Source organism: Amblyomma maculatum, chromosome 11 (genome assembly GCF_055883805.1).
Source record: "Amblyomma maculatum isolate TAMU_Amacu chromosome 11, ASM5588380v1, whole genome shotgun sequence".
Classification (NCBI taxonomy): domain Eukaryota; kingdom Metazoa; phylum Arthropoda; class Arachnida; order Ixodida; family Ixodidae; genus Amblyomma; species Amblyomma maculatum.
Genome location: NC_139354.1, coordinates 64,203,959 through 64,228,669, shown reverse-complemented (window position 1 = coordinate 64,228,669; position 24,711 = coordinate 64,203,959). Strand labels below are relative to the sequence as shown.

General features: G+C 43.3%; 1 protein-coding gene across 1 annotated transcript in view; it reads right to left on the bottom strand.

Moving 5' to 3' along the window:
• Positions 1-24,282, bottom strand: part of LOC146173981 (venom metalloproteinase Antarease-like) — a 36,558-nt gene extending 12,276 nt beyond the window's left edge. The window contains exons 1-9 of the mRNA XM_084584924.1: positions 23,927-24,282; positions 22,379-22,575; positions 20,412-20,504; positions 19,346-19,484; positions 16,416-16,573; positions 12,259-12,330; positions 12,048-12,175; positions 11,896-11,945; positions 9,360-9,468 (exon numbers count right to left, since the gene is read on the bottom strand). Of these exons, the coding sequence (XP_084441050.1) occupies positions 9,360-9,468; positions 11,896-11,945; positions 12,048-12,175; positions 12,259-12,330; positions 16,416-16,573; positions 19,346-19,484; positions 20,412-20,504; positions 22,379-22,575; positions 23,927-23,966 (986 nt within the window). The 5' untranslated portion in view covers positions 23,967-24,282. The remainder of the gene's footprint in view (positions 1-9,359; positions 9,469-11,895; positions 11,946-12,047; positions 12,176-12,258; positions 12,331-16,415; positions 16,574-19,345; positions 19,485-20,411; positions 20,505-22,378; positions 22,576-23,926) is intronic.
• Positions 24,283-24,711: the final 429 nt, after the last annotated feature.

Genomic DNA, 24,711 nt, shown 5'->3' with positions numbered 1-24,711 from the left:
CACAAATTTTTGCAGCAAGTGCAGATTTTCTTTGAGCACAGTGAGATAATAAAGTTCAAAATAAAAAAAAAATTATGAGGCAACGTTTGGTGCTTTTTTGTGTGCGTTAATTTGGGATAATGTAAGCCGCTAAATTGTTGTAAACGACATGCTACCGGTCAAATTATGCAAAAGTCTCCCGTCAGTATTGATTAAATACTGAAGCTGAAGCAGTGAAAGTTTATTCGGCATATGAAAGCCGATTTGAGCTGTCTGTGTTTAGCCGCGAAATTTAGAATATACCTTAAATTGGTTCTCTCATGTTCTACCCTCTAGAAGGGCATGCGTAGTAAATCATACATTTCGCACTTCAAGTAAGCTTATGATCGGTACTACTGAGACCTAGCATCAACGCTTAACTCATTGTAACGTGGGACAAATACAGGCCATCTCATCAACTGTACGCATCGAAGGGGAGAGCTTAAACAGTCAGAGTAAGTTTGTTTATTTTATACATTTGTTTGGACGTATCATTGAAGTAGTCTGGCTTTACGGACGCATTCCCACTTCCCTGTTGCATTTTTAGATTGCTATTCTAAATATAAATTCAATTCAATTTTTATTTCAATCACAACACGATTAACGCAAGTAACATTGCAAGAAGCATCTGGATCCCTAGCTCGCATGATAGTTGGGATCTATGCACAGAATGTTCAAAAAAGTTAATTAAGACAGCACAGACATTTGGTCAAATTTTAAAGGAGTAAAATTTTCTTAACTTATTGTAATAGTACGACTTTACCAGTGCAGAGAAGTTGGTAGTTTTCTTGGTAAAGGATAGTTGCTGGTGATCACGCGGTGCACCATTACTGCAGTTTTATGTTCAATTAATAAATGAAGGGGAAGTATATTTAAATATTTGAAGAGAGGCATCGTATAGGCATGGTAACCACAAGGTGATGTGAATAACATTATAATTTTTTGAATTTTGAAAAGTGGTTCTAAACATGTCGGGTAGGTATGGCCCAAGTTTCAACACAATATGAAAGGTGACTGTTAAATAAAGAAAAGTATATTGTTCTTAAAGTGACAGTATCGAAGTACTGTTGACATTTTTACAATGTGAAGTAGACACGGGACAACTTTTTGCAGAGAGATTCGATGTGAAGTTGCCAGTGTAATTGCTCATCCAGTATAATTCCTAAGTAAGTGATGTGATCAACTTGTTTAATGACGGAGCTTTGACTGTTAATATGCAGGTTTTGAGTTGGTGGCGGCCTGCGTGGGGACCTGAATAGAATGTACTTTGTTTTAGCAGAGTTAAGCGCCAAACTATTGCTAGAAAACCAATGAGAGACAGATTTAAGTTCAAGATTTGCACTTTTGATCACATCCTCATATGATTCACTAGCGCAAGTCAAGGCAGTGCCGTCAGCATACATGAATGCAGTAAATTTATTTATTGCTTTGGGGAGGTCATTTATGGGTATGGAGAATAAAATAGGGCCAAAGACTGACCCGTGCGGTACGCCTGCACCAGCAACTTTGTACTCACATTTTAGATGGAGAAATCAACACACTGTTTTCTATTTCTTAAATAACTGCTAAACACGTGCTACACCACGAAAGCCATAGCACTTTAATTTGCGAAGCAGGTTGTCGTGGTTCACCGAATCAAAAGCCTTTTCATTGTATAAGACGCCCAATACAAATTTGTTATCGTTTAATAGCTGATTTATGAGGTTCGAAATTGAGAGGACCGCTGTGCCAGTTGATGGATTGCTCCTAAAGCCATGCTGGCAGGTGGAGAGTATATCTTCGCGCTCCACAAAAGCTGTTGCTCGCGCCGCTAAGAGTTCTTAAATAGAGTTTAATTACTGCTTAGGATGCGAATGGGGCGATAATTTGCGAAAGCATTATGATCCTAATTTTTAAATATAGGAATACTTTTACCAACGTTTAAAGAGTCTGGGAATGTAGCTTCATGAAAGGCGTGAATGAAGATTTTGTCTAGTGGAACGGCTACGATATTAATGCGTTCGTTAAGTAAAAAAGCAAATATGTCGTCTATTCCAGCGGAATGCTTCGCTGGCATGGCCTTAACAACTGTGACGATTTCAGCAGCGGTTATATCAATATATCTGAACGATGCCAAACTGTAAGAAACGGCAGTGGGGCTGTCAACGAAAGGGCATGCGTTCGCAATCCGTCAACCTGTTTCAAATAAATAACTATTAAATGCAGCAACAAATTCTACGTTATTCCCGAAACTGCAATGTCAGGCATTTCAGAATCAACCAGCTGTAGGTTTAATAACCGAGTTAATTCTTCGCCATGTCTGCATTGAAGCATTAGAAATTCTGGCTGTTAATTGAGAGGAGGTTTCCACAAATCGTTCTTCCTTATAAGCGATAGGATCGTTTTATTCATCCATGGAGAGATGGGAATGCTAGAGCGCTTCTTAGAATATGTTTCTGTGGACTGAGAGATCGCATTTCTTATAGTCCTACTAAGCCCGTCATACCGGGCATTTGTGTCTTCTAGGTCTGATAGCTCTAAAGTCACCTCTTGCAGACGTTGTTTTAGAGTATTAAAGTTTACAGGATTGTGAACACGTCTTGTGGTAAGTTTACTACTATCATTAGAGGAAAAATAAAGCCAACCGGAAAATCATCCGTTACGGGATAGTCATATGTACTGCACCAGCTCAAATCCGGGCTGAAGTTACAGAGTACATGGTCAATTAATGATGACGTGGTAAGGGTTACTCTTATCGGTAATTGTGCAAAACTATGGTACCCATAGGCTTCCAATAGATTGAAGTATGCTGTTGTACTCTCTTTCGTTGCATCAATATTAAAGTCTCCTGCAATTACTGTTTGCATGCGAAAGCTAGATAGGCACATAAGCAATCACTCGAAATGTCGAAGGAATATATGCATGTTCCTGTTGGTGGCGGGATATATTACCACTGATAGCACAACTGAAAGCTTTATCACGAATATATCAAATTCATTATTAAAGGTATAAGAAAGTTCGGGAACTACGAGATAATGTAAAGATGTCTTGACAAGTAAAGCAACAACACCGCCTCTTGTATTACCTACCCTCGGTGCATGAAAAAAAGAGTATCCTGGAATACTGTGAAATTCCCCGGGGTTCAGCCATGTCTTCGTCAGAGAAATGAAATCAAACATGAATGAATGTTGTGCCACCAAGGAACAAAGGCAGTAAATATTTTTGTGAATGCTGCGGATATTGCAATACATAAGGGAGCGGGCTGGGTTGCGGACGGCAAAATCACAAGCCGAGTTTGATAGTAATAGACTATATCTTGGAGTTAAGAAAAAAAAGACATCAGCTTCCATTGGGCGAACAAGAGCAAGAGCAACAAGCAACCAGGGCAGCCCACGAGAGCACTGGGGATGCGCGTTCTCGTCTCCCCAACGGGACATTCATGCTGCTCGGAGAGCAGCGTAGCGAGGGGGAGCGCGTGACGTCAGGCGTTATGTGATCAAACTTTTCCCGCGCTCGCGTTGCCCGTATCCGCCGGCCGAACGCCGCCGCTGCCGTCTTCCGCCATTTTAGAGCGCAGCTCTTTGGCGCCCGTTCCTGGGTTTCGCGTCGGCGTCGGCCTCGTAACCAGCTCCGCCCCCCTTTCAGCCCCCCTCTTCCTGCGTGGCGCCAGCCAAGCGTGTTATCTGATTGCTGCGCGCGTTCCCCCGTTCGCCGCTGCTTATACCCCCTTCCCCCCCCTCTTCCTACGTGGCGGCGAGGGTGCTCTCCGATTGCCGGAACGACGGCTCCCTATCAGCGGATCACGGTGCTTGCATCCCAAGCCAAAACGCAGTCACGTTCTCTTCACTCGCTAGCAGCGTCAGCGGCATCAGTCAGACGCTGCTATCTGATAGTCGCGCAACGTTCCTATGGGCTCACGCGCTGCCTCCCGCGACCTCCCGATAACTTAATTGCTCTCTTCATTTCTCCGACCACAAAGCTTCTTTTATGACAGCCAAGAACTGTTAGTGGAGTGTTTCTTGAAGGAATACCTGTGAAAAATAAAAAAAATAAAGTTGTCTGTAATTGTACATACGTCTCCTGCTCGAAATCTTCGCCTCAATCTATCGAAAAGGTGAAACAGCTGATGAGCTGCGCTCAAATTTCGCATTTTTCTCGACCGTCCTGCCCGGGCTCCGGGGGAATTACCAGGAGTGACGTTAAAAAGAGTTCGTGACTTCTTCTGTTCTCCCTGTACTCCGCCGCTTGGCACGGAGCACCGAGGACTGCTCTAAGCTGCTCCCGGAACCCCAAAAGCGCGCCTCCTCTGCCAATAGAACACAACGCTACTACTCCTGTTCGACCACTGGTAGGCGCCGAAACTCGCGAGAGCACTTTGAGTGCAGCTAAAAGTGCTCCTGTTCGCCTAGTGGAAACCGGGATTACCAGATCAAAGCGAGATCGCTTTCCTCAGAAATGAGAATGTCAGTCAAAGTTTCTGCTTTCCGCGCAAGAATTGGTCCGTTCACAACCCATAGGAACTTCCACCTGTATTCCTTTTTTCTTGTATATGCTTTCCCAAACCGGATCTTGTTCTCCGGGCACATGTGTTCCTTAATGTATAAGCGTATTTTAGGCCCACACGTGTGCTATATCATGGTAAAAACGCTTCGCCGAAGAAGGTCTTTTGTTTGTTGCCTATTTCATAAAATTAGTACGATTTTAACAAAAGGAGACGACGCAAGAGTAGTTTTGACATCGTGACACATGTTTTCTGGCAGTGTCCGTCAAAGAGAGCTATGGCTAGTGCTCCTTGTGAGCCTTGGGCCTCCTCCTTGAATGATGAGATCTTTGTTGCTATTGCGTGCTACGAATGCATTCTGTCCTCTAACATTTTGTTGAGGCAGCGGTGCTTTCGTATTATCTCTGTCCTGGAACGTTTCTAATGAATAAAAACAGATCACATCCCACAGATTCGCAGCGTTGGCTATAGCATGGCGTTCTCAATCCCTCAAACGGTCAGTCGCGAAGGATGCCTAATCCTATTCTTATGGTGATAGTTCATCCTTCTGAATCGCGAACGTTCTGGTTCATGTTGGTCCAGAGGACAACGTCGTGAAATCGCAATGTTACATGTATCACCATCACAACAGCTGGGATCTTACTTGAATTTATTTTCTTCATATTTTCTTTCTGTGACAAGTTTATTTTTCATATATGACCCTCGAAAGAGAAACAACCACGAGAATATAATTGGGATGAGGAGAAATCGCAAGCACGTGTAGATTATGACTAGCAGCCTATTGGTATCCTCCAAAAAAAAGTGTGTCACATTTGCATCTTACTGGTTCTCGCCTATGCGCCTGAAGCTTGAGGGCTAACAAAATGGTTCTACTTAAGATGAGGACAATATATAGCACTATAGAACAAAAATGACAAGTGTAACATTCAGCGATAGGATGCGTAGTAAGTGCTTCACAAAATAACTCATGGTAATGGTATTTTGAAATAAGAAATGAGAATAGACAGCATGGGTATTGCGAAGAGAGGATAACCGATGACCGCTAAGGGTAATAAATTTAATTCCAAAGGAAGGAAAACGTAACAGGAGGCGATAGAAAATTATGTGCGAGTTTCAGGTTAGGACGTCGTAGCCATCAAGCTGAACAATAGGCAAAAGATCAAGATTGGAGGAGTGTGGGAGAGGCCTTCGCCCTGCACAGAGGCTGGTGATGGCACTGATGAGTGACCCTCTGGGTCAAGGATTTGAGATGCATTATCATTACCCTTTCAGACATTCCGTCATGACCCCTGCTCACTGTATTTCACTTCGCACCAGTCACCCAACGCCATCCACATACTTTGAGCATCCACTATTGCGCATCTCAAGTAGTTTTTTTTCCCAGACTGCAAGAGATTGTAACGACCTGCCGGCTGAAGCTCTTGCCCTTCCGAACCATGAATCTTATATTTCATTCATCATCGAACTTATTATATGATATGTCAGCCCACTTCTCATGTAGCGCTCCATATTGAGCCTTTGAGATACCAATAAAATACAATAAAAGGTAGTACTAAAGTGCTCTGACGTTTTGAAATTAAATCGTTTTGATCTTTGTGGACATCTAGATCATTGGAAGCGTGCGAATAAAAAATATGAATCGCGGGGTGAGTCTGCCCCAGCCGTCACATCAGATATTTTAGGATGGATTAGTGGATAATTGCCATGTTGATAGCCCCACATTGAATAAAAATCTCAGCCGCATATTAAAAATATCCCAGATGACGTGTTCTCATTTGTAGATGCAAAAGCTGCAATACTCGGTACACAACCATCAAGAAGGGCGGTAGCGAATGAAATGTATACGTGTATCATCAGCGAGAGCCCTTACTGATGACCGCTGCACAGTTCTGATATCGGGTTACAGGTGAGCACCAATTATTCGTCCGCAAATTTTAAGAATTGGGAATAACAAAAATGACATCGAAGAGTTTTTTTTTTTAGTCTTTTCGCACATACTTTAGGAAATGGCAATGCGTAACGTGCACACGTGTTTTATTTCATGTGTACGCATCATCAGAGCCAGAATCGACGGCGCAAAACATCAGCAGGTTAGCTCGGCACATGCAGTTCGACAGAGCAAGTTGTTACCGATTTCCGCAAGTGCACGGAAGAATCGTGCACAAGAGCACGCGAGCGGCTACGCTAGCAACGCAATGAAGCTCGCCATTCTAAAACGCCGTCCGCCGCGGCTTTGGTACAAAACAAACAAGGCCTTGCGACGACTTGGGAGCAGTGCACGAGCGTAGTGCCGTCGGCAGCAGCGCTTGGGGACGGCATCTCTGCGGTAACCTGGCGGCATCCGGTGCTGCACGCAAGCGGTACGAATTCGTGTACTTTGCGATGAAGGTGAGGGTAGACCTTTTTTGACCCACGTTACATTTAATTATCAACATGCAGCAAAAATGGTCCATGCTGCAAAGAGAAGGCGGGACTACAGTACGCTGCTGCGCCGTCGGTCCATACACAAAGGTTGATACTGCCGATTTTATGCGCTGCCCCTCAAACATGATCTGAAACAGAAGTGTACAGTCGGTACGGTGTTGAGGCGGACCAGTTCGTGCTTTTTTCGCACTCCGGCGCCGACACGCACTTTCAGACGAACTCCACCGCCTTGGTTGACATCGCAAACCGAAGCGTCAAGCTCAGGGGTTCACGCGTTCAGTGCATGCAGCCCTTGAGCAGACGACTTTCGCCGCTACCGAAAGTGCGTCCGTGACGTAGTAGCCGTCGCGGCTGCAGCCAATGGGAGCCTGTCGTGATCTGTCTCTCTCGGTACTTGGGACGCAGGTACTTATGAAAGAATAGTTCTAGCTAGATATCACCGCCACGCGAGAACCCAGCAGTCCGTGAATTTCAAGAAACGCAGATTTTAAAAATTATAATAAATCACTGCCTTTGTTGCAAAGAGGTGTACTCTAGGAGAACGCTCGGAAGAATTAGTTATACACAAAACGTTTATCAGTGACATTTCTAGCCATTTAATACCCCATTTAACTGTAGTCACCCTTGTTACACTTTAAAAAATTGTGTTGATGAAAATCTTTGCGCTTGCCCGACAACACAAGTAAGCGTTTCGCATTCATAAGCTGCCCCACTGAGTAACTCTACCCCACCTTCGCTCACGTACAGGCCACGCACATCGTATCTTACCACCATGTCTAGGGCACCTCCCTCCTATACGTTTTATCAACGGGCAACTTCGGCCACCACTTTAGTGCAGGTTACTCTGCATTTTACCAATTGTACGACAGCATAGCAATATGGCTTATTCTGTGGCTGTCGTACAAGTGGTAAAATGCGCAATAACCTGCATATCGTGGCGGAAACCATAATAATCCCGCTCATAACTTATGCGGACATTACAAATTATTTACGCCTCTGCAGGAAGGCACTCCGGGGACCCGCCAAAGGTCTCGACAGATCTGAGGAGTGCCACCTTTGACGGCTCCAAATCGGATCTTTTCTAAATCCCGTCATACTAAAACACGCGGACCCGGCAATCATGGGTAGGTGCAAATTCTGCGGGCAATATGCTGACCTATACCACATGATGTGGGCATGCCAGCAAAATATAAAAATAAAAGTTATAAAACAACCAACTAGGGAGGACTGTGAGGTGGCTCTGTCCAGCTCGGACCTGGAGGCCCAACGTGCCCTGGTCCAGAGAGCTTAGACAGCGGCGGCGGCCAATGGCATCCCGGAATAGGGTTTGCCACTCAGCTCCACAACATTCGTTCCCACATCATTTCGTTGTCAATAAAGGTTTTCTCCTCCTCCTCCTTGTACGACAGTCAGCTTGAATTACCTGCTGAAACGGTTTTCCTACATCTGGTTCCCCCCACTAAATGCAGCTGCAAACCCTTTCGTCATGCTGACCACGCCTGTGAACAGGCACGCTGTTGCCTTTAATCATCCAAATTCGCTCAACAAGTGCCCTACCGCTGCCGCTGTCGTGATTGTCGAATCCTTCTAGCCTGGCTCTCTTGCGGTGTTCTGAGAGCCTTCTTTCCTTGCTCTTGGAAAGGCTTCTGTGCCGCTAATACAGCGAGCTTAGTAAGCTGCACCAGTCACGGCTGCCACCTAGGATATCGCACCTGCCTTCCTTGCTGTCCCATAGCACCCATATTGGATACGTCACGTGCCTGATGTTCTTCCAGCTCCGTGCTCTGCAGCGTGTAATCAAAACGTTGAGGGTCTTTGTGAGACCAAATGGGCTCTACTAGAAGTGCAATGAATGTGCACCATGAAAATGAAATTTTAAGCGCTTGGCACGTGCTCTCTCGCCCATTTGATCTCATCAGCCTGTGCCCTTCTTACCGCGCTTGCCACGTGTGTTGCGTTTTGATTTCTTCTTGTGAATCTTACTTACTGCGAATGCCTTTGCTCCCCAAACGTATCACCGAAAATATAAGAAGACGAATAATCATCTAAAAAAAACATCAGTGCAATCTCAATGTCGGCAGTGCACCTCCACCATGGGGTTCTGCGAGCGCGTCCGGGACGGCTACTCTCTTCAACTCTTAATGGACCGCCCGTATTTCTAAAAATGTGACTAGTGAGACTAGTAATATAGTAATATTAATGTGACAAATATATAACATATAAATTAATCTAGTAATATTATATAATTAGCAATAATATATATAGTGAGATTAGTAAGGCAAGAATGTGTTATTGCAAGCTTTTGTACTTGTCGAAAAATAGCCATTCGCTTCTTTCAGAATATTTAGTAGTTATTGTCCACCTTTTTAATTTCAAATCACCTAATGAAAAAACATGTTCGTTGCATTGCGTTAATATGTATAATGACTGAACTTACAGGTGGGCAACCTCGTGAGCAAAGGTGTCTGCTCCACTGAACGTTCCAGGCACGTCTTCTCCCAAAGCCACAAACCAGTCAGAGCACAGACCATTGTCATATCCAAGACCTTAGAGGAGAAGTTTTAACATGCATTTTTATACCTCCAAAAGTTTGCTTGCTTTATTACATACTGACTTGAATTAATTTTTGAACTGATCTGGGGATGAATCGCTAGTAGAGGAATGCGGTTATAGATGTTGTCTGCCACTGTTCAATGTGCGGAATAGTGAAATTATTTCAGCCACTGTTTAAATAAACCGCTGTGACAAAACCTCGACAACATATACTGCCAGCGCATTTTATGCTTTTATTATGGCGCTTAAATTATAACTACTTCCAGTATCCCAAAAGGAAGGCCACTTAATTTTGCGATCATCTCGCAAATATACCAAAGGAAGTTTCGGTTTTTATAACCCAAAATCGAACTCAATGCATGCGCATCACACTTCTTAACCAGTTTAAATACAACGATGAAACATAAGGCGGCTGCATTCTGAGGAGGTTGCAATGGTACGTACTATAAACAATGATAGTTTTTATAGCGGATTCCTAAATTCAACTTACAAACAATAGTTTTCTGACTTATGAGCTACCGGACAGGGTTGTTTTCGACGCATTTTATATGACACAAGTACGATAATCTTATGAAATCACCTTACCGAATTAAAGTTATTATTGAATAAAAATATTCGCCCTAGTCGAAGAAAGAGAACCATGCAAAAAGATAAATATTTTGTATTCTTTTCAGACTTCACATGTTTGGGAAATGTGTAATACTGTTTGCTTGTTGCTTACGTTTGTGCGACACTTCCTTCAGTGCGAAGTTTATTATTAGTTTTCCGGATTAGCTAAGGAAAATTCGTTTCTTGCTTTAAAATGTTCTACTCAAGCTAAGGTTCGAAGACGAAAAGCGTACAAACTATCCACATTAACGAGACGAAATCCTGTTCAGTTTTTACTACCCGGCGTCTCGGTGTCGTCTCACCAGATGATGAAGCCGTTCGCCGAGATGAGAGGGGAAGGTGATGGAGGATCCGGCTGGCGCACTACACCAGTCCTCCCACCCTCGCCCTCTCCGCCAAAGCCCCGGGGGAAGGCGGCCAGAAAGGGAAACATGAAGGATCCCCGTGAAAGAGAGAGAGAGTGTGCTCGCCGCGTCGTGTCGATGAGGAGAATGTTAATTTTCTTGATAGATTGATGAAAGGATCGATGGACGCAGAATACAGACGGATACCTAAACGGATAGACAGACAGATAGGAGGGAAGGCAAGGACGTTACCAGCAAAAGGCTTCCCCGATTGGCTACCCTGCACTGCGGAAAAGGAATGATGAGATTACAGGGAGGAAGAGAGAAGCGACTAGGAGCAGTAATCATTTGTCACTCAAGCCGGTTGCCCTCAGGTCACAAAGCAGAGCAAAGCGAAAACAAATAAATCCGTATGTGATAATTTAGTGACGAATAAGGCACCGCCGATTTTACACTCCGTTGTTATTTTATTATTAATTTCGCAACGCCACACCGCGGAATTAGGACTTTTTCTTCGCATACGGAGGTGATAATTTTTTTATTGGAACACCCTCTTTCTCTGAAAGAATGGCCACGATCATACGAACGCTCAAATTGTCAGCGCAAACCCAACTAAAGGGGAACAAGGATGCCTAAAGTTATGAGGTAACATCAGTCTGTGCCATTTTTGTGTTTTTGGCTTGAGAAAATTGCTGAAGATACGTATTTCATATACGAAAGCCGCCTTCTGATTCAGGATGATGAGGACGTTGAAATCACGACAAAAATCTTCGCTCGAGACGCCACCTATATGGCGAACGATATATCACATTGTGAGGTACTACCGGTGGTGACCGCTTGCCAGCGCCGCCGTGCCATTTAAAGAAAGAAGAAACAGCAGTATGCACAGGGTTTCCCACTCTTAGCACTGTCATTGGGATAAATTGAGATTTCACTACCGGACATGTTTCAACTACTACTTGCTGGCATGAGTTGCGCATACATTTTTTTTCGTGCAGCCCTGAAGCTCAGCCAAGCAGTACTGCTACAGCTAAAGATACGCCGTGCTCAATGGCTGTAGTAGTTCTGCTCCGGGCAGAATCTGAGTACTTTTCATGCTTCTGAAAACAATATCATCAGTTATCGCGGCACCAGCTGCGTTACTGGTCTATAAGCAGCTGTAAGACGTCTGTATTCTGCATCTTCGCATTCCTCTCTTGAAATTCACGACACGGCCATGTTTATAAACATCTCCATGCATTTCTTACTTGCGCTGTTATCAAGGTCTTCACCTGTTCCTCCATGTTTTCAGGCCGCGAAATGGATGCACTGCTAGGAGCATCTGTGTGCTAATGCTAACACTTCTATTCAGCTAACGCTTCTTGCTGATGATTTTCAAACTATCTTCTGGTTTCCCTGGCGTGGTTGGCTTAACTTGCTTAAGAATACTAACGCACACGTGTGTCCTCGCAAGAGTTAAAGACTCACCTCTCAGCCCTCTATCACTTCTTCCCCATCGTTGTCCGTATGCATCGCGCCTGTCAGAAAAAAAAAAAAACAAATGCCTTTTTGTTCACGCTCGCAAGGAATACTGTTGAAGAAAAAAAGTAAAGTTCACAAAAGTGGAAAAACTAGGGCACCCGGTAAATAAATATAGCGTGTCTGGATATCCGAGTCGTTGCTTTACATGAAACGCGTATCTTCCCAGCGCTTGGATAGTAGTTTCAGCGTTGAGCATGTAACCTTTGTCGTTCAAATAAGGTTCGTTCTACAAAAAAGAAACGAAACGATGGGTGACTTACTCATGCAGCTACTAACCCAAATACAGGCACGAGAAGAAAATGCACTCACCTTGCTCACTTCAATGCCAGTAAAAAGAAGCTGTATTGTAGGATCGCTTGTTTCACTGAGCCTAATGTTGGCCTGAAACACCAATCGTAACACGTTTGGCAAATTAAGTTCAATGCGTTCAATAATGTAAATAAATTCAGTAGGTTCCTGACATTCTTACGGTAATATTTTATGAACAGTGATGTTTATAAATGAACTTGCTTTCTAAATGTGAACTGTGAAATTAAATACTTTTTACTGCGTTGTTGATTGGTAGGTATAATCAAATCCTCTATCAGATTTGTTATGCTTTTCAGAACTTTTCGTTTCACTTATATAAGGCTGCTGAGGCGCCAAGAGATTAGGGCAACATATTTACCCACTAGTGCTGATCACAATGAATATTATTGCCATGTTGACCATAAGGCCGAAACGCTCTGCAGGACAAGACATTTTTTTTACATAAGAGGATATCAACTATTGATTCGCAAGCATTTCATTCCAGTAGCTTTGAGCCCGTGGCCAGAAGGCTTTACGGGGTGGAAATCAATGGGTAACGTGACGCCACTGCGAGCTAGTCAGTGAATGTTGTACAATAAGCGAACGCCGTAAGGGTTTTCTTGCATTTATTGCACAGATGAGTATTGCTGAATCAGTGAATTAGCTTTGCCCTGCCATTGTACTGACTGCACTAACGAGTTTCTTATTCGCTTAATACACGTCGAAGAAAACTCCGATCCCAATACACGAGATGGTAGGAGCTAAACGGACATGCGAAAAAGAGAGAAGCTAGGCAAAACAGACTCATGGGCGAGCTGAAATCGATAAGTAGTAAACCTGAGACAACAAAGCAAAGAACCGGTAGCGTGCATAAAGAAGAAGCTGAATGCGTGTGTATCCGCATGTTTCTAGGCAACGTCGGGCAGCTGCTATCTTAAACGTCTGAGACAATTAAAGCAATCACTGATGTTGATGATCGCCTAGATCGTTCTAATACAGGTCACGTAGCAAAAATCTTGTTTTTTTGTTTTTTTTACAGCTCTACCGATTGCGAATTTGAGATAAAAAAGGACAGCGGAAATGCTATAATCTACTGTTGAATTAAAAAGATGGGAGTTGAAATGAAGCAAAAGGAAAATATACAGCTCATCGTATTGGTGAAGTGACCTCGGACGAAGAGAGCCGCAACCTTGATTTGGTTAAACCATAATTTTCAAGACAAAAGAGCCTATACTGTCACAGGAGATGAAACTGAAATTTGTCATGGCGTAACTTTTGGGAATATAACTGCTCTGTCGTCAATAATTTTAACGCTTTAAACTTGAAACTGACGTCTAGTTTAGCTTCAGTATAAAACAAAGATCATTGGTTTTCAAAATATCATATCTGCAACTGATCCCAAAAAAGTTGGGAACGGAAAAGTTATTCCAAAGCTACATAAATGCCTCCTACCAAGGCCTATCACCAGGCAGTCATATTGTTTTCCCTAAAGTCACATTTCAAAACAAAGAAACGACATTTTAGTTTTCATTATTCGCAGTTTACATTTATAAAGTTTCTGTTGAAGTGAGACGGCATGAACCCAACAATCTAATTTACGGAATCTGACATTATGTTACGAGAAAGATGGCAACCGACCGCTGTCAAATATTTGCAAATGTTTCTTATGTGTCCTTGGATTCATAGCATAGGAGCAAAAGAGTTTAATTGGTAAATATGGTGGCATGGTGACGGGAAAAAAAAACAAGCTCACCCTCTAAACTGCAGAGGCTGATAAACTTTTACTCACAATATAAGTGAGGAATAGGGGAAATCAGCTAGCGTGCCACAGGCCGTGGAACGCTTTGGCAACGCCGGTCATTCCACGGCCTTGAACTAAATGCCAGGGTCATCGCTGGAACGTAACTTGTTCCAAGCTGGCCAGAGTTCTAAGGGAGGCTTTAGGCCTTTGCACGGCCAGATACTGTGGTCGAAGTTGTCTTTCTAAGAAAGTATTGACACTCGACTAAACTGCGTCCAGACACCAGCCTTCATATATATCGTGCTGGGCGTGAAGTAGCCTCTTCAGAAACAAAAACCCGAACTTAGGCTTCATTGTTCACTTCAACAGTGAGATCAATCCTGACCTCGGCGGCCGCTTTTCAATGGAGGCGAAAAGCAAGGCGCCCGTGTGCTGTGCGATGTTAGTGCACGTTAAAGAACCCCAGGTAGTCGAAATTTCCGGCGTCCTCCACTACGGACTCTCTGATAGCCTGAGTTGCTTTGGGACGTTAAACCCTACAAACATAATTCTCTATAAACGAGTTACCCGCCTACAAAGTTTGCTCCTTGAGGTAATTTAAGCAGCCCTAATTAAATTGGCTATAAAATATTGCTAACTTCTCAGAATGCTGAGAATAAATAAATAAATGCACTACCTACCTGAACTACATATTAGACTAGCAGCTAACGTTGGTAATAATCAGATTACTAGAAAACCGACTAACAACCGAGGTATTGGGGATCTTCTATTAGCGTTCCATACTTCTAATCAGCAGAGTCTTCATTATTTACCATACAAATGACGATAGGTGTTATCTCGCTACTTTTACAATCCTGTGCTCTAAGAAAGCATACTAAGAAACAAGTACATCTGCATCACAGCGGGGATTACAGAGCTATAAAGAGTGAGGTAAATAATTTCTGCAACCCTCCCGAAAGCAGCTTTTCTGCGCGTTCTATTCAAAATGATTGGCGCCTTCTTCAAAACAAAATGAGTGTCATCGTTCCGACGTTTTTAGGTATCACAAAAATAAAATATGAACCCTACAGTTCTGGTACCGCCATTAAAATTATTATGAATGTCAACTAAATGTTAACAGGTCTCCCTGACGCAAGGAATTGAGAAGTAATCAAACCGAGCTTGAGGCAATGCAGCCGCGAAATGCGTAGGCAAGGCGAAGCAAAATATTGTGGCACAACTTTAGCAAACATAGTAAGGACAACCCACGGCGTTTACTATAAAGCAACAAATTAGTCACCAAAGAGGGCGGTTATCATCACTGATAGCTGTGAAATACCATTGTAAGGCTGAGAGAAACGTGTTTCAGCTTAGCCTTTTCATCAAAATTCAGAGAGGAGCTCGGGCAGTATTATCCTATGCCCTCTATTTTAGTAATCACGGAAGCTTTTGTACGAATATTCTTTGTGTCCTCAATAGCCTCTAAAGATAACTGAAATTCTAGAATACTGCAAAACACAAAAGCAGTTTTAAGGTAATTCTTAACTTTATTTTTTTACATTCCTTTATGTGGGAGTGTACATAGAGAATTAATTGCAGGGAACGTCGTACGAATCGCTAATCCAGACAATAAGCCAGTTATTTACATTTACAGGCCTGTATCTTTAACTGGCGTCTCATCTGGTCCTGGAGGCGTTTCGGAAAGTGCAATCTCGGCCAAACGTGCTCTTCTTTTAAAGAAAAAGCCGCACGCCCATTTAGCTGGTTGCGTGCCTCTACCTTTCAATTTCTCTCGTGCTCTGATACTCAATTTTACTTGGCTGTCCAGCTCCTCAGAATTATTCATATTTGATTGTTTCTTAATTACCACAATCTTCTGCGGCGGGACTTCAGCACTGCTTAGCATCTACATATGGGATTGGCTAGCCTTGCTCAATGTTTTCTTCACTCAAACTGGCTTTTCCAGAAAATGTACAGCTTTTTCCCGTTTGGCAGCTTGGTTTTATGAAAGTTGGCTATCAATGTTGGTTCTTAGTTCCTTAATGATGATTTCCTGCGTTTCAATTGCTTCTTGGGGTGCATCGAACAAACGAAACTAAAATAAATGTGAAGAATGTTTCTAGAACAGAATCTTTGCTTTGAGGATATGGGTGAAATGTTGTAAAGAGCCTCACCGTATAAGAGCCTGACCATGTTGTAAAAGAGCCTCACCAGGCACAAAAAGCGATTTTATATGCCTTAGTACAATTCAGGGAAATAGTTATGTGAATAAAGTCTCCAGTCGACTGGCTGGCTGCTTGCCGTCAGGATATATTATTGAGTGAATAGCAGTGAGGGAAGAGGCCTATGTGTCCCTATGATCAACTATTCTGTAACAGCTAATGCAGTCGCGTAAACAATGATATGATGACACCACTTAATTGACAGGGTGTGAATAACAGTAAAATATGTAACTTACAACATTTATAATAAGGCACACGTAGACAGTCAGCTTCGTTTTGTTATGGAAGAACTGGCTGTGATGCGTGTCCGATATCACAAAGATTTCGACTGTAACTTTTTTAGGCACCGTTTCTGTTCCTGAAATACTTCTAGCAGTGACAGGGTCAGGCGCCACTGAAAAAGAAAGTTCTTTACATGAGAAACAGTTGCGTCAACTCAAAAGAGATCGGTATTTTATTTTTAAGCATGGACGTATTCCAACCCACAACATTCTGTATAGCTAATAATCTTAAACAAATTCAGTCTCACAAAGACTGAACCAATTCGACAAATCTGGTTGAAAGCGATGATCAGACGTGTTGTGTGCACATTATGGGCTGATAAACAGAAAGCTAGATTCAAGTACAGCGCGCTTTCCTCTTTCTGCTGAAAAGCTTCAAGTAGAAAAGCATAGCTTCCGAGAAACATAAAAATTTAGATAATCAATTTTCTGCGTTCATTGTATCTTTATACGCAGAAGAACTCGACACCTGCCTGAGTTGGCTGCAAGACTGGCCGAACCTGTTCATGTCTACCTCCTTCTATCACTTACTATGTTCCATCGGTAATATTGTTGCGTGGTGACAAGCAAAGAGGACGGCACAACAAGGCGACAGGATCAACTATGATGTAACGTCTGGCCTAGCGCGAGAGCTCCTCTCGCGCCACTGCCGACATTCTTCGCAACACTTCCCGGGGCCATCGAGAGATTGTCCCGATAGGTTCGTGAAAGTTGATGGTGACGTGACAGTGTAGAGATGTTCAAGAAAAGATAGAAGAGAATGATGCGCTTTCCACCACGATGACGATGAACACGATGATGCTGGGGTGATCCGCCTCCCCTGAAGCGGTTCAACCATCCGCCATAGAGTCCATGGGACCGATGGCTCGAAGTCGCTTCGAGCGGCTGGGCGGAGGTTGCGTGTACATGTCCGGTTCCTTTGGGTCCTTCGGGTCTTTCTGGCATTCATCTCGGTTTTGGTTGGTCTGTCTGTTCTCCTTGTCTTCAGATCCGAGCTGAGGGCTGTGCGGTGGTAGTTGGTCGGGTCTTGGCAGGAAGGGCTGGGGCGAAGCGGCTCAGCGATGTCTTTGGCCCTCGGTCGATGGTCCCGGCTTACAGATGGCGTCGATGCTCGAAAGCGTGGATGAGGATGACTTACGCCGCACCTCCAACTAAGATGCTATGTGGTGATAAGCAAAGAGGACGGCACATCATGGCGTTAGAACGAAGGGTGATTTATTGGTTGGCCTAGCGCGAGAGCTCCTCTCGCGCCACTGGCGACCTTCTTCTTCGCAAAAATATAATGCTGGCTCTTTTGCATATTTTTGTCAATACGATGAAGGGGAAAAGTCTGACCGACAGAAGCATATAATATAATGCATTTGTTTCTAACCTGGTCAATTTAGTTTACACAGCAGCTGGTAATTAGCTGTTCACGGCATTGACAAAACGTCAGATCGTGAAATGATTATACGACATACCCTCTTCAGTTTGGAATGTCTTGCTTAAAACAAGAAAGGTAAATATTTTTGCGCTCAATATCATATCGTTATGAATTTGGGGCATTAGAAGGTTCACGAAGCAAATGTCACCTGTTAATAATTAAGGGGGTATTATTAACGATGCGCCCTTAACGGTGCGCACACTCCCAGACACCCTTAGAGTGAGTGGGGGTAGCTGCTCCGGTCGCAAAGGAGATGCCCTCGACTTGCGTGGCAAGCTCAGCCGGAATTCAGCTACCTTGTAGTGACAGAAGGGGGTGGTCGTTTGGTGCCCAGCGGTCGCCGGTTCAAACCAGAATAAGGATCGGAGTCAGAAGTAACAAACAAAACACAATTTATGTACAGCAAGAGACGATACAGAGGAATACACAAGATCACTCGAAATACAACAGACGAGAGGTTCACAGAATAACAAACGCTAAGCATGCAATTATACAGGTATTCAATAACATAGAGGCTTTACAACAGATGAAACACGAGAGAGTACATAAACAAACACCAAATTGTTCACCGGGCACTGTTGCAGTCCGACGCCTCAAGAGTCACGATGTGGCCGCCATACGAGACGAGCGCCGCTCCCTTGAAAGTCCGTGGGCTTGCCAGCAGCGGGTGATCCCTGGGAGTCCAGCCTAACACGTCGCAAAGCACTGACGAACTGACTGACTGACTGACTCAACAAGCGGCGCGGTCGCTTTAAATAGGGCGCGCCGCGTCTGTTTGTTAACACGCGCCAAAGCTAGCGCGCACACTCACATAGCTTCGCTGGTTGTAGCTCCCTCTTCTCCACCCGTCGAGCCGCGCGTCGTCATTGGCTAGGTCCCATAGAGGATGCTAGAATTTTCTGGCTGATTCCAGTCCGATGAATCACCGTCCTCCCCGGGCAATGGAAAAGAGGGTGACGGCAACGCGTACAAAGCTACGCGCTCTCCCGCGTGGGGAAGGGGGCTTTCTCTACATGCTTTCCACGCGACGCCGCGCGGGCCTCGCGCCGTGCCGGCTTGATGAAAATGGGCGCCGATTTCGTGACAGCAAATAAATATTTGTATTATACATTTTATAGAAGCATTTCTTTATTCCACAAGCGCTTGTAATAAAATTATTTATACTTTGCAACATTGGAAATGTTAAATTTGTTTTTGAAAGTTCCAAAGGCAAAACACTTCACGACTTTCACGGCATCAAAAAATTCGGCTTTGACGAAGAGCATCATGAACCAGGTTAATTGTTCTCCTATGTCCAGTGTGGAAAAAGTCGTACGCCTTCAAAATTATCAGTCCATGTCTTCTTTACACTGTGCGAACAATTATCTGGTGGCATGATCAGAGGCCACTTTTCAATAGGTCACCAAATTCGCATTTTAGCAGGACAAATGTGATTCTGAACAAACTAAAGCTATATACTTACACATTTTATGGTTATAGATCACACTGTCATGAACTCCACCTGAGTCAATAGCATATATAACATGTGGAATGAGGCCGGTTGCTAGCCTGGCCTGCTCCCTAGCTGGCTCAATCCGCTTTTTGGGACTGATTAGGCCTTCCTATGAAACATGGAAAAAGGTAAATGAAAATCAGAGAGACGCTTAATTTGTCTTAAGAGTCCATTCATAAGCGTGCGCGCTCATTGCCTCATTGCCTCAATCGTTGCTACTCCGATGTTACTTGGATCACACCCGCTTCTTTGCCTATTAATAAACGACGTAGACGATTACATGTAACAACGAAGAATACATAAACGTTCATAATCGCTCAGTGGTGTAGTTTTGTAGCATACTAACGTCTGGAAAAATTCTGCACAGTATATAAAATAGACCATCTAAAGCTGTTTTTAAAGTACAGCTCTATTAACCTAGCCCTTGTATTTCAAAAAGATTATTTTGACAATTATATATTTGTCACTTCAGTCATTTCTAGCATACCAAAGGCTTCTAAATGACATTCTACATTTCGTTTGAAAAATATTTCGCTGCACAACGCAAAAAAGGGCAAACTGCATATATCACAATGATTCGCACACCAGGAATATCATCTTACAGGATAGTTAAATAATGTGTTCATTGCATTACCTAGCGTTACTAAATTCACCTTTACCTTTCATGGGGCTTCTAATACCTGGTGAAATGGAGTGTAGGTAAATTCGTGGAGTTCTGCAAGACATGGAATGCTTGATACCTGCAGTTATATAGTGTCACCTGCAGTAAAGTTCCTCATCAGCCACAGTGCTACAAGGCAATATAGACAATCGGAAGACGATTGCGCACCGATATATTCATGTTTGTGCCAGCGAGCTTCCTGCTCAATAAAGCAGAACAATTACGAACTTGACCACGCGAGCCGCATTCTTGTGATGCATGAAGTGTTATAGACATTCGACGAGGTATCACTCAAAGTCTGCGTGCCCGCGGTTGTGATATGTTTTTTGTTTTGGGCTTTCATATATTAGTAAGTTCAAATTTTTATCATCTCACCACTTCGATCCCGCTCCCCGCTTGAGTAATAGACACTGATGCCATCGTTGTCACGTCGTGGTAAATAGTGCTCTCAATCGCCTTGCCGTCGAGCTGAAAAGTAAGCGCAATATTGGAGCTTCGGTAAAAGATGTCCTGACAAAAGAAGGCGAGAAGTACAGTGCTGCGGCACTGGAGAGGAAGCAAACTGGGCAACTGGTGCGGAGGGAATCAGTGTATAGCAGATGAGCTAAAAGGAGAGAAAGGGCTACAGACACAAGCAGTAATTATATCAACGGCAGAAAAAAAGCTGATCACTTGAAAGCGGTGCACTGAAAATCACGGAATTACATGAATACACAAAGTCCTCGGACGCAAGTGTACCTAGGACTAGGTGCGGACTAGGTGCGCACACGCGAAATTGGCTGCGGCCGCATGTGGGCGCAGTGACGCTCCCCTTCTGGCCTATGCATCCTGGCCACCATTCGGACCGTACAGGCAGTCGATCTGGTACACTTCGGAGGAACGAACGAGATAACACCAAGGGACATCCCAAATCGGCATCACTCTTAAGATCATTTAAGATTGCACTATTTGAAGTCTTCTTCACTCGGTTCCTAACCAAAAAGTGTAATTACCCTAGCGAAAAAAGCCCTATGAGTCGCAATAACCTCATACAGATTTCTCATACTAAGCTCATATACATCTCATATAATCTCATACAAATATCTTTCAACGTATGAGAAATATATCAGATTGTATGAGATTTGTATTACTGTAGTATGAGAAATCTGTATGTGGTTATTGTGATTCATAGGGTTTTTTCGCTAGGGTAGGACTACGTTTTATTATCTCTACGACACTAGCGTGTAGGAATTTTACTTAAGTGCGCATCTGTGTTTTGAAACCACTAGAAAATTCCAGCGCGATAGTGGTAAAGGTCGTTTTCTTCGATAAGACTGGCGTCGTTAGCAGGTTTCAGCACTTTAAGCAAGAATTCACGGGAATGGATCTGACAAGCCGTGTTGTTGGCAGCTTACGTGGGCGTGCTCTAACTGGTAGTCGGATTGTGGGATGTTGTGAGAGGGCATGACATCGAAATGACAGGTGCTGCTAACAAAGGCGTCTCGATTCAGAAGGTGGGTGAGGTGGAACCGGACCTTTCAGGACCTTGAGCGATAAGTAAAACGCGCAGCATTTAGGCTATGCAGGCGCGCCCGCATGAATGCTCAGAAATGGCGCTTTATAGAGAGAATCGAGTAATCTGAAACATAAGTGTCTACCTTACGGCTGTATGCTAATGACGATAGATACGGAACCTAAGCCATGAGAGATTAACTGGGTAGCGATATCGATACATTGAACGCGCATCTGCAAAGGAACATTAAGACAGGAGCCAGTGACATCGTGGCATCATACCTACGAAGGCTGACAATAAAGGTCGCATAAAAACATATTTACAATAACTAGAAAACACGCACAAGAAATAGGTATCACACTAGTATTCTGCTCTAAACAAAAATTTTTAACCGATCTCTAGTAGTGTCTAAAATATCGGCGGTCAAAAATGACGTGCCTCCACTTCTTGTCAAAAATGACGTGCCTCCACTTCTTGGAAGTGGAAGCACGTCATTGCGTCATATGGAAGGTTTACGAGGGGACCGTGTCACTCCAAACGGTTACAAGCGGTCGCCAGGAGCAGATTTTAAAATTATCGGCTTCAAGTTAAGCTTTTAAATTTCGCTCGAGTACTCACAAGGACAACCTCTATAGGTTTCTCCTGCAAGAATATTCGGCGCGTAATGTGTCAGGAGAGCATAGGTTTGCCTAATTATTTTCATACTTTTTTCAATGCTTTACACTTGCTTGGTTTGGGAGACGTAAAGCTGTATGGTTTCCTCACTCGCGTTGTAAACTGAACTCAGAGAATGAATGGCAACCTGGATATGACGACGTTTTTCAAACGTAAGGTGTGAACTTTCACTTACAAAGTTCGTAACCTCCTTTCCATTTTCTGTAGTGATGAGACGCAGCAGAGGTGCTGCAACAGAGCTTTTCCTCAAGGTGAGCACAAGGTCGTCAGTTATGTGCAGCATAAGTTCGCCATTTGCTGCTCGTTCTTCTAAGAGCTGTGGGTAAACAAGCTCTGAACTTCCATGCGATGGTAATACTCCTGCGTCAGCACCTGTGCAAGATTTGTTGGAAATGCAGTTTCAGATGCTTGACAGGATCTCCATTCTTCACATAAACGATCATATCCAAAGATAGTTTAAGATGTGTTTTTAATGGCTTGTAAAACAAAGTCGCCTCTATTTGCAAATTACCTCCCGCCACAGCTTCGCGTATCAACCTTTTCCATTCGATCCCTACGATTGTGAACTATTTCAAAGTTCTTTACAACTAACCTTATAAAAAGACGATCCACAGAAAACAGAAGGGCACTAATTTGAGGACGCAATTCAAAAGATGTTCTTAGCCACAAGTCGAAACTGCCCAATAATTCAGTGCAGAATGGAAAGCGCAAAAAAGTATTTTTTTAGGTATTCAAAACTAAGCTCAATATATAATTAAAAAAGAAATCAGTGCTTTTTGTAGCAGACATGTCTATCGAATTTGACTATATTTTACTTGAAGGCTTTTGCTTTGCCTCTCAACTATAAATGGTGCAGGAAGTAGCCGAGAACCAGTGCTTTTCCAACTACCGACGCCTGCACTCTGTCTAAACGCCAATTAATGATCACTTGTCACGTTCAGTCTCTTTTGTTACACAGAATACCGATGCAATTATTACGTGTTCCTAGCTGATGCAATACACGACAATAGGCTTTCAAACATAGGTAGGTTGGGCTCTAATACCCAAGCAATGCTCGCATGGCAGCTTTTGCGTTGTGCCTAGCAGTTATTCCATCGCTCTATCTGTCTGATAAACTCTTTGACATTCAACGCTGGCACTCATAGCCACTATTTGGAGTTCAAAAAATAAACCACATTGCCATTTGACTCCCATGCCTCAGTCTTATTGAAATGAGAGAACAAGTACCTGGCTGCCTTTTTCTTCTAGCCGGTGGATGTCTTAATCTCTGTTTTGTTTGCATACCGTGTAGAATTTTTAGCTTCTAGACCAGAATTTACTAACGCTGTTCATATCTTTTTGGTGGTCACATCATTACTGTGCCATCGGTCATGAAGTATGCACTCTTTTTAACATGCACTGAAATCGAAGCTGAATGCAGAAGTTCCGTGCGCTGCAAGTCTGGTGTATTATGTTGTATACAATGCCACTAAACGGTAGCAATCATTGCACAAGCCGTTTGTAATTCACCGCCGAATAAGTTAATATTGTCCTATGCGTTTCTACAAATATTTGCGTGGGCGAAGGCGAAATTATCAGACTAATTAAATGTAATTACACGCATTTTCTAGGAACTAGTGTGGTATAAACGGGACAAAATATTACTGTTACAAATGTAGTGGTCTAGAAAATCGCATAGTGTTAATCAAAGCACCTCACAATGCTAATAAATACTGCTACTTACCGAGTGTTGAGAACGTTAGCAAGAAAATTAACCTGTGCATTGTAATAGATACAAGTAGAGTGCTGCTCTTTCTCCGCAATCAGTGTTTCAAGTCAAGGTGCCTTGCATCATCTATGTCTCGATAATTAACAATCTGCTCATGTATTATGGCAGATAAGGAGTGGTGCTCTGCGAGATGCCAGAAGCTAATTCCTCAGTTCATCGATCGGAGATTTATAAAGCGATCGGGCAATTTTCTGCTGAACGGCAAGAATTCTTGGTAAGCTGCACAGGCGGTGGGTCTAAGATCCGTAACAGGATTTTCTTCGTATTTAAATGGGTCTCTGGAACGGTGGTGTGAACACTGCTCAAAATCAACTGGGGAGTTTTGCAATTATGAAAAAGCCAGCGAGGCATGATTCTGGAGAATTGAACAAGGAAGCTGCAGAAGCAGCAGCTCATAGTTAAGATCTTTCAGCTGGGATGCAAAAATAAAAAAGAACGGTCCATCAATTTCAGACAGCACAAAGCACCTCGTCACTAGAACCTTATTGTGTATGTAGATCTGCAGCTAACAAAACCCGTAAGGTCAAGAGCAAGAAAATGATTTTTGTTAGGTGCAACCTATGACATCTTCGCAGAAGCAGTGATCTTTCGACGTTTCCTGAGACATCTCGCAGTTTTTTTTTTCGGGGCTGCATAAATCGTTACGTGATGCCGAAGAAAAAGGAATAAAGAAGGCACAGGCTGAAAGGCCGTAAAAAATAAAAGCAAGCTATATGTCTAGATTTATGTTTTGTCCTTCA